The 10560-nt window shown below is 49.9% G+C and overlaps 1 protein-coding gene across 1 annotated transcript; it reads left to right on the top strand.

Annotated features, from left to right (window-relative positions):
• The first annotated feature begins 5059 nt into the window (after positions 1-5059).
• Positions 5060-7431, top strand: Pcgf1 (polycomb group ring finger 1). Its single transcript, XM_010631586.3, has 9 exons — positions 5060-5175; positions 5622-5727; positions 5866-6018; positions 6342-6413; positions 6540-6645; positions 6825-6858; positions 6959-7045; positions 7174-7254; positions 7337-7431. The coding sequence occupies exons 1-9, from the start codon at positions 5083-5085 to the stop codon at positions 7382-7384; spliced, it is 780 nt and encodes a 259-aa protein (XP_010629888.1). The 5' UTR covers positions 5060-5082; the 3' UTR covers positions 7385-7431.
• The last annotated feature ends 3129 nt before the right edge of the window (positions 7432-10560 follow it).

The following is a 10560-nucleotide window of genomic DNA, read 5'->3' as shown; positions in this document are numbered from 1 at the left end:
ACTGGGCGCGGGGAGGGGGGCGCCCCTGCCATCCTGCAGCGGGTGGGCACCGACCTGCGGCTCAGCCGGCCTCAAACATATTGTGGCCAACAGACCCCGCCCCGCTGTGCCAGCCCTTGACCCTCACCTTTAACCCACTCTGCTCAGCTCCACCCGGAAAGTTTCCCGTGTGATCCGAAATGCTTCTAAGTCTACTAGATGGGTCTCCCTGAGTGCAATGGTCTTCCAACTGATGCTTCAGGATCCCCTGGGAAAGTCTGCCCCTCCTTTTTCCCCAGCAGATGGGCTGGCAGCCTGGCGCCTGGGGCAGGGTGAGAGGGTCTTTTCCCTCCTGGGAACCAGGAATGGTATTTGGGCATCTGGGCAGGAAGACGGAGATGGAAAAATGGGCTCTCTCCTCACCCGAAGCCACTAACTAGCTTCTGAGAAGCTTAAGCCTGAAGGAGATGAACCATGGTGGGGGTGGGGACAGTGGACGTTAATAATACTATGTGACAACTTCCCCCACCTTGGTCACCTCTATCAAGCAATTTCTCCAGCCCTTCCTCAGTCCTGCTCACAGCCTCTTCTGAAATCACATGGAGGCTCTTGCTGATTTTATCAGCTGTGTTTTTATCTTGGTGAAGCAGACAGACATTACCACCTCCCTATCCCTTCACAGAAACCCTCATCCCTTCTCAGTAGCAGAGCAACGCTACAAGGAGCATGAAGCCTCTGCTGTTCCCGGCAAAACCTTCAGAGATAGAATAGGCAGGGCTCCACCCAGTGAGGAGAGTGAACCGAGGGAGGCAGCAAAGAAACAGCCTCCAAGGGGCTGGCTGACAGGTTCCTGCTCCGGAGGTTAGTTGATGTGGGGGTGGATACCAAAGTTTCTCCAACCAAGCTGAATAAATCCTTCTTGAAGCGATGAATAGATCAGTGAATGAGGAAAAGGCAACATCATGCAGACCTGGCTCCTTATACATCTGTACATTTTGAGGTCGGCAAGAAAGTACTGCAGAGATTTCCCAACTGACCACTGAGAAGAATGTCACAAACTCAGTAGTATAGTCAGACATTTTCAGGGAGTTTAAGGAAAAAAAAAGTTTAAAACTTTTTTTGAGACAGGGTCTTGATACGGAATTCAGGCTGGTCTCTAACTCTTAGCCTCAGCCTCCCAGGTGCTGAGATTACAGGTGTGCACCACCTTGCCCAACAGAAAAAAAGATTTTAGAAGCCAGGTGTGGTAGCACATACCTCAGGAGGCTGAAGTAGGAGAATCACCTGGAGTTCACGGCCAGCCTGAGCCTGAAACTACAGTGAGTGAGACCCTATCTCACCAAAAAGAAAAAAAAAATATTTTAGTGACCCAGTGCAAGAATTTCTCTCTTCCCCCCACCATAGAGTCTCAAAACAGGGTCTCACTATATAGTTTAGGCTAGCCTTGAACTGATACATAGCTCAGGATGGCCTCAAACTCGCCAACCTCCCCACTCAGCTGAGTGCTGCGATTATAGGCGTGCACCACGATGCCCAGTAGAATTTCTCTTGCTTCAACCTCTCTGATTTTCTGGGGAAGGATGGTTTCTACTATATGTTAACAATGGAGGCACAGGGGTGAGCAACTCCTCCTGTGCCACTTTGGATCTGCCTCACCATGTCCTATATTCATTCCTACACCCACCCCCTGATCTTTAGGCCCTCTTCACAGGAAGAAGCCAAGCTGCCGGCTGGCCTTCACTCCAGCTCCCTCCTTCCTTCCTGCTATTAGGGGGTGTCCTTCATTCCAGATGGTCCCCACTCCTATATCATAATTTCTCTCATCAGTTTAGTCCTTCCTGCCCACAACTGTCTCAGATCTTTATCATCTGGACAAAATCTCTGCCTGGCCCTTCAAGAGAAATTATGTCTTTCTTTGCTCTTTTACTGCCCATGCCCACTGACTCCATTTCCTCATTTATTCTTATTTTAACCCAGTGTAAGCTGGCTTCTCTGCTCTGACCCTTTCTCAAAGTGCTCTAGTGTCTGGTGTCCCTTCTCCAGGACTCCTATGATATGCCTTACTTTGCTGGTCACCAACTATTTCTTTTAATGTCTTTTCTTTTGATAACATGATCTATACTATATCTTGGTCTTTCAGTGTCACTGTTTATGTCTTTCTTCCACTGACCTTGTATTTTCTTACTGAAGACAGTGAGCATTCTTTGGCTCAGACTTCAGCTTTCTTTTTCTCTACATCTTTTCAGGTTTCATCCATTCCAGTAGTCCCAACTCTCACATCTATCTGGACAACTCTGAGACCTGACACTTGAGGCCCTCGCTCTCCTAGCCTCCTGGCCAGCTCCCCCGCCTTACTTGATGCTCCTTAAATCCAACTGGTTGGAGGACATGCTTACCTCTCATTCCTGGATAATTCCATCCATTATGCTTTCCTCTGAAGAGCTTCTGATGCTACCTTTCCTTTCCATGTCCACTGCTAAAGCCTAACCTAGGCTATCATCATTACCACTAGGATTCACTCATTTGTTCATCCAGAAAATCTTGATTGAACATTTATTCTGTACATAGCCCTGGAGATACAACTGTGAACACAAAAGAGGAGAAAGCAGCCTGCCTCTGAGAAGTGTACAGTTTACTGGAAAAGGCAGATAAAAATTTATTTGAAACATAATAGAAAAATAGATTAAATATAATAAATTCTAATAATGCTAACATGTGCTAAGAAGAAAAAACAAGGAAGTGAAAGGGAAGATGGGAAAGTTCCTTATCCAGTGATCACAGAAGCCTCAGGGAGTTAGAGACCTGAATGGAGGGAGCCATTTTGGTATCTAGCATTTCAAGTTCGGGCCACAGCAAGTGCATATCTTTGTGTGTCTGTGAAATAGTGAAGGGTCCACCGTGGCTGGGGAAATTATGCAGGGCCCTGCAGACAATTATAAGGACTTTTGCTTTTATTGGGTGAAAAGGGAAGCTATTACAAAGCTTATTTTTCTAGGCCCTAGGTAGTATCCCTAGCACCTCAAAAAACAATTTTTTTTCTTGTATGATGTTGGGATGAGGCCAGGGCCTCAAGAAAGCATTCCACTACTAAGCTACAACTCCATCCCTATCAAGGGTTTTAAATTTTAAAAATCATTTTAAAATAATTTTTTTCTTGCCAGGGATTTAGCTCAGTGGTTCTGCTGCCTGCCTCCCAAGTGCAAGGACCCAAGTTTGATCCCCAGTACCAAAACAAAACAATTTTTTTTTCTTGTATGATGTTGGGATGAGGCCAGGGCCTCAAGAAAGCATTCCACTACTAAGCTACAACTCCATCCCTATCAAGGGTTTTAAATTTTAAAAATCATTTTAAAATAATTTTTTTCTTGCCAGGGATTTAGCTCAGTGGTTCTGCTGCCTGCCTCCCAAGTGCAAGGACCCAAGTTTGATCCCCAGTACCAAAAAACAAAACAAAGCAAAAACAAATAAAAATAATTTTTTTTGAGACAGAGTTTTGCTAGGTAGCACAGGCTGGCCTTGAACTTGCAGACATTCTCCCGCTTCAGCCTCCTGAGAGGTGAGATTACAGATGTGCACCACCAAGCCTGGAAAATTTTCTTGAAGTATAACTGAATACTGTACAATATTCTGCAGATATTTATTTTGGGTTTTTGTTTGTTTGTTTTGAGCCAGGGTCTCACTATGTAGTTTAGATTGGCCTTGAACTCACTGTGTAGCCTAGGCTGACCTCAGACTCAATGATCTTCTTGCCTCAACCTCCAGTGTGCTGGGATTGCACTGTATAATTTGAGGAGTCCTGACGTATGTATACACCCATGGGACTATCACTACAATCCATACAAAACTTTTCTTGTGTTCTTTTTGATTCATGATTTATCAGAATCACTCTAAGCTGCTGTGTGGAGAAGAGACTAAAAAGAAGGGCAAAAATAGACAAGAAAAGCAGCCCAGTGTTGTCGTACATTATTGCAATCCCAGCAATGAGAAGGCTAATATGAGAGGATCAGAGATCACAGTGAGTTCAAAGCCAGCCTGGTCTACATAATGACTTCAAGGTTAGCCTGAACTACATAGTCAGTCAGTTGCGCTCTCTCTCTCTCTCTCTCTCTCTCTCTCTCTCTCTCTCTCTCTTTCTCTCTTTCTCTCTCATACGCACACAAAAGCCAAGAAGCCACTGCACTAATTCAGGGGAAAGATGGTGGTGGCTTGAGCCAGGGAACTAAGCAGAGGCTGGGTAGCTGATTAATAAATCACTAACTCCCTAACTCCTTGCTGCTTATCTATCCCAATTTAGTCTGAAGACTTCTGAGGCTTCCCCAAGCGCGAGGCTGGGCCTATGCTACTGCAGGCGCTCCCCGTCTAAGTGTGTCTGTGTGCTTCAGTGTCCTTGTCGTCCTCCCCTCCTCCTTAGGCATCTGCTCTGCATTAGTCTGTCCCAGGCCTCCGCAGGCGCCGATGATTAAATCATCATCATTAACCAGGGCCTGCCCCCCCATCCCTGGCAGCAGGGGGATAATGGGGGGGGGGAGTAAGAATACTAAGTCCCTGGGGGTCTCTCCCTCCCCACCCTAACCCCAAGCACCCTCTCGGAGACTCCGCAAAGCCCGGAGAAACTCCCGCACGCAGCCAGGAGAAAGCCCGCCATCTGGGTGAAGCTCCGCAAGGCGGACACGTCAGCCGCCCAGGGCAGCATTAGGAGAGGACCCAGGAGGGACTTCTTCGGTGGGGTCGTCGTCACAGGAGACCGACGTCTCCGAGCAGTAGCGGGCGGCGATCAGCGGGGCCTATTGGGGTAGGAGGGGACAGTCTTTCTCAGTATCCAAAAGTTAGTCCAGAGGTCGGGTTGGATCTATTCAGATGACTACTACAGGAGATCGATGAGATAGAACCCTTTCCTACACACCCCCCACTCCCTAATTACCGAAGGAGGAGGTGAGGGGGAGGGGCCAGTGGGGCTCAGGTGAGTACCCAGCGGAGGAAGGGACATGGGCGGGGCCTTACTGAGGGTGAGCGAATCCGAAAAGACCTAGACCCCCGTTGCTGGGAGACAAGTCCCGCCCCACAGGCGGCACCGGAAGTGGCAGGCCGGGATCAGCCTTTAAGATGGCGTCTCCTCAGGGGGGCCAGATTGCGATCGCGATGAGGCTTCGGAACCAGCTCCAGTCAGTGTACAAGATGGACCCGCTACGAAATGAGGTGCAGGGGCGGCAGGGTTATTGCTGTGGTCCGCTGGCGGTGCGAACTAGGGCGGGCTAAAGGACGGGCGGTGGCTGGCTAGGAGCCCAGTGCGCTTGCGCAGAGACAGGGTGCCAGATGCGCATGCGCGATCGTGGTTAGGTTGCCAAACTCCGAGTTAGGACGCCTGCGCATTATACCTTCAACGTCGTATAGTTTCCCCTGGGAAAGGAGGGTCAAGCGAGTACTTGTGAAGGGAGCCCCCGCTGTGAACGGAGCCCTCTGCTGGGCGGAGGAGGAGTGCCAGTCCCCGGGAGTTATCGCTTGCTGACAGCTCAGGGTGCAGGATTTAACGGTGGAACCTGATCAAAGAGGCGACTCCCCTGAGCTGGGAAACGCGAAAGATGTGGGGTGGAGTGGGATAGGGGTGAGGGATGGGTGATTGGTGACAGAGGGTGTGCCTGCAGGAGGAAGTCCGAGTGAAGATCAAAGACCTGAATGAGCACATTGTTTGCTGTCTGTGCGCTGGCTACTTCGTGGATGCCACTACCATCACAGAGTGTCTTCATACTTGTGAGTGCCCTGAAGCAAGCCTGGTTCTTCCAGGCCATTCCTCACTAAGCTGACTGCCAGCTTCTGTGCTGCTTGCCCAACCTATCCCATGAATCAGGTTCCCAGAAGACCTGAGATTCTACTCTTCTCTTCCTCCAGTCTGCAAGAGTTGTATTGTGAAGTACCTCCAAACCAGCAAGTACTGCCCCATGTGCAACATTAAGATCCATGAGACACAGCCACTGCTCAACCTCAAACTGGACCGGGTCATGCAGGACATCGTGTACAAGCTAGTGCCTGGTTTGCAAGACAGTGAGTGACTAGCTTGACTTTGAGGAGCCTCTTGAGGACTAATGCTGGGTTGCAGCTTGAAAAGATAAGGTTTTGGTGGAACTCTTGTACATAAAGAGATCTACAGAGTTGGGCATGGTGGTGCATGCCTGAAATCCCTGCACTAGAGAGGCTGAGGCAGGAGGATTCCCGTGATTTCAGGCCAGCCTGGGCTACATAGTGAGTTCAGGGCCAGCCTGAACTACAAAGGGAGACCCTTCCTCAAAACAAACAAAAAAAGAGATCAACAGTCAGAACAAAGAAGGAGAACTAATTATTTACTCCTATACTTCACCCTCTCCTAGGTGAAGAAAAGCGGATTCGGGAATTCTACCAGTCCCGAGGCTTGGACAGGGTCACCCAGCCCAGTGGGGAAGGTATGTCTCTGGCAGTGGGGAGGGTAAAGTAAAGCTTCTGGAGTATTCTTCCCTCCCATTTTTGCTCTCTGGGTAAAGAGGGTCATGGAGCCTGTACCATCCTCCTCAGTACCCTGTTTTTCTCAGAGCCAGCCCTGAGCAACCTTGGCCTCCCCTTCAGCAGCTTCGACCACTCTAAAGCCCACTACTACCGCTATGATGAACAGCTGAGCTTATGCCTGGAGCGGCTGAGGTGAGGGACAGGTCAGGGGTCATGTGCAGTAACCCTGCCAATGACTCAGAGCCAGAATGGTCCTGGGGAGAAGTCAGGCAGTGCACCAGGTGTCCTTTCCCTTGAAGAATATACCATGGTGCTGGGTGGGGAAGAGAAGGAAAGATGGGTCCCTCTAACCTATTTCTGTTTCTCCCCAGTTCTGGCAAAGACAAGAATAAAAGTGTCTTGCAGGTGAGAGGGGGCTGAGAGGAAGGCCTCTTTAAGGGGACTCATCTCCCCATGGCCCTTCCCTCATGCCCTTTGTCTTCTTCACTCCCTTTTCTGCCTCTAGAACAAGTACGTCCGATGCTCTGTCAGAGCTGAGGTACGCCATCTCCGGAGGGTCCTGTGTCACCGCTTGATGCTAAATCCACAACATGTGAGTAATCCCACAATAGGTTTTTTTAAAGAAGGGACTAAGGGAAGGAGGGACAGATTCTAGGGTAGATTGGGATAATTCTAAAAACAAGAGGAGAGTTCCTAAAACTGTCCCCATGTCCCGCTTAGGTACAGCTCCTTTTTGACAATGAAGTTCTCCCCGATCACATGACAATGAAGCAGATATGGCTCTCCCGCTGGTTCGGCAAGGTAAACAGGGATAAGAATGGGCTGAGGGGCCCTTCAAATAATGCTGCCCACTGACTATTGCTTCCTCTTTATTTCTCCTTAGCCATCCCCTTTGCTTTTACAATACAGTGTGAAAGAGAAGAGGAGGTAGGGGCCAAGCCCCCACTCCACCCCTCTCCCCTTCCCTCCCCAGATATTTATGTGAAATTAACTGTGGCTTTATTTTTTGAAATAAAAGCTTTTAAAAAGCATTCATCTTCTTCCTCCTTCCTACCACAAACACAGGCTTTTTCCTGTGTGCTTCTTCCCTCAAAAATCCTCTGAGCTTCATTGTGAAGAAAGGCCTCTCTTCTACTGACAAAGGCACTCAATGTCTTGCCAAAGGAGAAGGGTAAAGGATCCTAAGAGAAACTCAGTGAGCTAACTGAAATCCCCAGAAAACTTCATGAGCTCTTTTTGGTGAAGGGCAGGCTTTCTGTATAGCAGCTCTCACTGTCCTTCTCTGCTGTAGCATTACGGTGCAGGCCTGCATGGAGGTGTCATAATTCCCTGTGGAGAGAGAAGGGCTGGGGTTGGACAATAGCCGCTGTGGAACTGAAAAGGAAAAAGAAAAATCCAAAGAATTGCATCCTGGTTCTATAAGTGGAAGGACAAAGACAGAAGAAGGAATCTATAAAAGGGAAGAGATGGGGGCCATAGAGAGAAAATGGGAGCTGATGTGGAGAACAAGGGCAGCATCAAGTATAAGGAGGAAGTGGCAACATGACAGCTCCACCAGCCGATTCAGCCAACATTCCTTAGAAGCCTAGCCATGCACACTGGGCTCACAATAAACCCAGCCAGTGTCCTTTATCTACTGCCGCTAAATGGGATAGCCAAAAACTTGCCGAACTGGGACAGCAACATCCAAAGAAAGAATCTCCTAAGGAAAGCAAACTGGGTCAAGCAGAATGGAGCAGGCAACCTGAAGGTCATGAGAATATCAGTGTAATTTCTAAATCCCATGCTGGACTGAGTCTCACTCCAGGACTTAGAAGCTGGTAAGGGATGAAGACACCAGACTTCTGTGGATGTTGCCTGAATGGCAGAGGAGATGATAAAAGGCCTGGGAATGGTTGCAGTGCAGGCCTCTGAACTGAGTAGGAAAGCCCAAACCATGAAAAAAACAGCTTGATTTTGCGGGGGTTTCAACTTTTCTCAGCTTGACAGTTTGCCTGAATTTCCTGGAACTTCCAGCAGGCCCATGGATGAAGGTTGCAGCACCAAAAGGAAGACAAGGGTGGAAAGGCTGAAGGGGCTGAAAAATTGCTCCAGAGTATGGGGCAGGCCACAAGGACCTCAGTGGCGACACCCCAGAGCCATTGGCCTGGGTACAATTGCTTCCTGACCCTCTTCAAGATTCCCAAACCTTCCAGTCTCTAGACCTGTTGTCTAAAATGCTCCCTCACTCCCAGGGGCCCTTTCACCTCCTCCAGGAAACCCTACCCCCATGGGGAGTCAGGAGTCATTGCTGCTTCTAAGGCCTTTGAGCCTGCCCCAACACCCCGCATGTACCTCAGGGTTTTGGATGAATTATCTCTCTCAAGACTCTGCATTCTTTTCTCCGTATCTAAATGTGAAGGCTAGCTGCACGCACACTGTTTCTCCAGGAATCTATGCAAACAGGCATTTCCTTGTAGGAGTGATGGGCTCTGGATTGGTGTGGGTGTGGGAAAGAGTAGTGCCCCTAGGAGTCAGGAGTTGGGGAGAGTCTGGATCTCCTCTGAAGGTACTCCCTTCCATTAGGACTTGGTGGCAGATTTTATTTTTTTGTACTAGGGATCCAGTCAAGACCTTGCACTTGTGAGGCAGCAGAACCACTGAGCTAAATGAGCTAAATCCTCAGCCGGATGGCAGCTTCGTGACCCAAAGGGTGGGCCTAAAAATGAGTTGAGCTTGAGGCCAAGGATCAAAGCACCAAACCTGAATGAGGCCTCTATAGACAGAGGCTTTGAAGCTGAAGGCGCTCAGGCCTAAACCTGGTCCTAAAGCCTTGGCCCAGCGCTGTGCTGCAGCCTTCCTTTTGTCTATCAGTGCAGTGGCTGCAGTCACTGCAAAGTGTCCCCCTGGGGTTGCTGATACCTACCAGCTGCAGGCTCTGAGCAACTCCCTCTGCCTGTGGGTCCATTTTCCCTTCCAGTTCTTACCTTGGGTCTCTAGGGTGTAAACCTGGGGGTGGGGTGGCGAGTCACGCCCACTGTTCTTTGGAGACCAAGAACACACAGAGCCAGCCGCCCTTTGAGCTCAAACAGATGCAGCCGCAGGGCCACCCCAAGGCGCAGTCAGCATCCTCTAGGGCTTCCTTGGCCTGGCGGTGCTTCTGGGAGAAGGTGTCTGTCCTCACCGGCAGGGCCGAATCCGCCCCAGCCTATCAAACCCGAGCTCAAGCTCTGGAGCTCACTCTAAACCCAGGCAGGAGGAGCCCTCCTTTGGCACAGAGGAAGACAGGTCGCTGTCATCCTGGCCAGTCTTTCCCAGCGTTTGCGGAGAGAGAGGAGGCGGTGCTAAACAGTGGGCGCGGAAGGGTCTGAGGCCGCGGTACCCCTTGCAGTGATGGGCGAGAGCCTAGGAAACCGAGGGCCAGCGAACAGGCCCCAAAAGAGATCACAGACTCTCCACCCCCAAAGTAAGGAAGGAACCTAAAATTTAAGTGTCGAGTCGGGTCACTACGCGGTAACATTTTCTGAAGGCGAAAACAAATCCTGTAAGCCTGTATTAGATGGGCTGACACCTGCCCTACGCTCCTCTCCTGGATTGAATTTTCCTCTCTCAATTCCCACTTCCCTCTCACTCTGCGGATTTTCCCTAAGCGCGGGGAGGAGGAGCGCTAACCCATCTATTAAACTGACCTTCTCGTCCACTGCCCAAGGGGGTTGTCCTGAGATTCCTCCAACCCCTCTATAAACTGGGAATTCCGAGGAATGCGCGGGGCGGGGAATCAGAGACTAAAGGTCATTTATTGAGCAGACCTCTGGGCCAAAGAGCGGGTGACGAGCTGGGGCTGGCCTGGATGGAGGAACCTCGGGTGCCTCAGAATGGAAAAGAAAGGACAGGACCGGGGAATGAGAACCGGAAGTCTGAAAGGGTTGATGAGGGAAGTGTGAGAAGTATTCCTAAATGGGAAGTGGGGTGCCTTCCCACGGGGCTGACGGTGGGAATGTGAGGATCTTTACAAAGAGAGACAGCACAAAGCCCCAAAGTATCTGAAGGGACGATGAGGGGAATCCTCAGAGGCCGGAGGAAAAAAGATTGCCCGAAAATGAAAAGCATGGGATCCCCTGCAGGCTC

The sequence above is a fragment of the Fukomys damarensis genome, unplaced genomic scaffold (assembly GCF_012274545.1).
Source record: "Fukomys damarensis isolate Sample0158 unplaced genomic scaffold, DMR_v1.0_HiC HiC_scaffold_2, whole genome shotgun sequence".
Taxonomy (NCBI): Eukaryota; Metazoa; Chordata; class Mammalia; order Rodentia; family Bathyergidae; genus Fukomys; species Fukomys damarensis.
The sequence above is the reverse complement of the archived record's forward strand: the minus strand, read 5'-3'. Positions and strand labels throughout refer to the sequence as shown.

What these genes read in the sequence shown, in the direction of transcription:
- Pcgf1 (XM_010631586.3), top strand. Translation starts at nt 5,083, where the DNA reads ATGGCGTCTCCTCAGGGGGGCCAGATTGCGATCGCGATGAGGCTTCGG. An exon ending in TGGACCCGCTACGAAATGAG is followed by an intron (nt 5,176 to 5,621) that starts GTGCAGGGGCGG and finishes GTGTGCCTGCAG; the next exon opens with GAGGAAGTCCGAGTGAAGAT. An exon ending in CACCCAGCCCAGTGGGGAAG is followed by an intron (nt 6,414 to 6,539) that starts GTATGTCTCTGG and finishes TGTTTTTCTCAG; the next exon opens with AGCCAGCCCTGAGCAACCTT.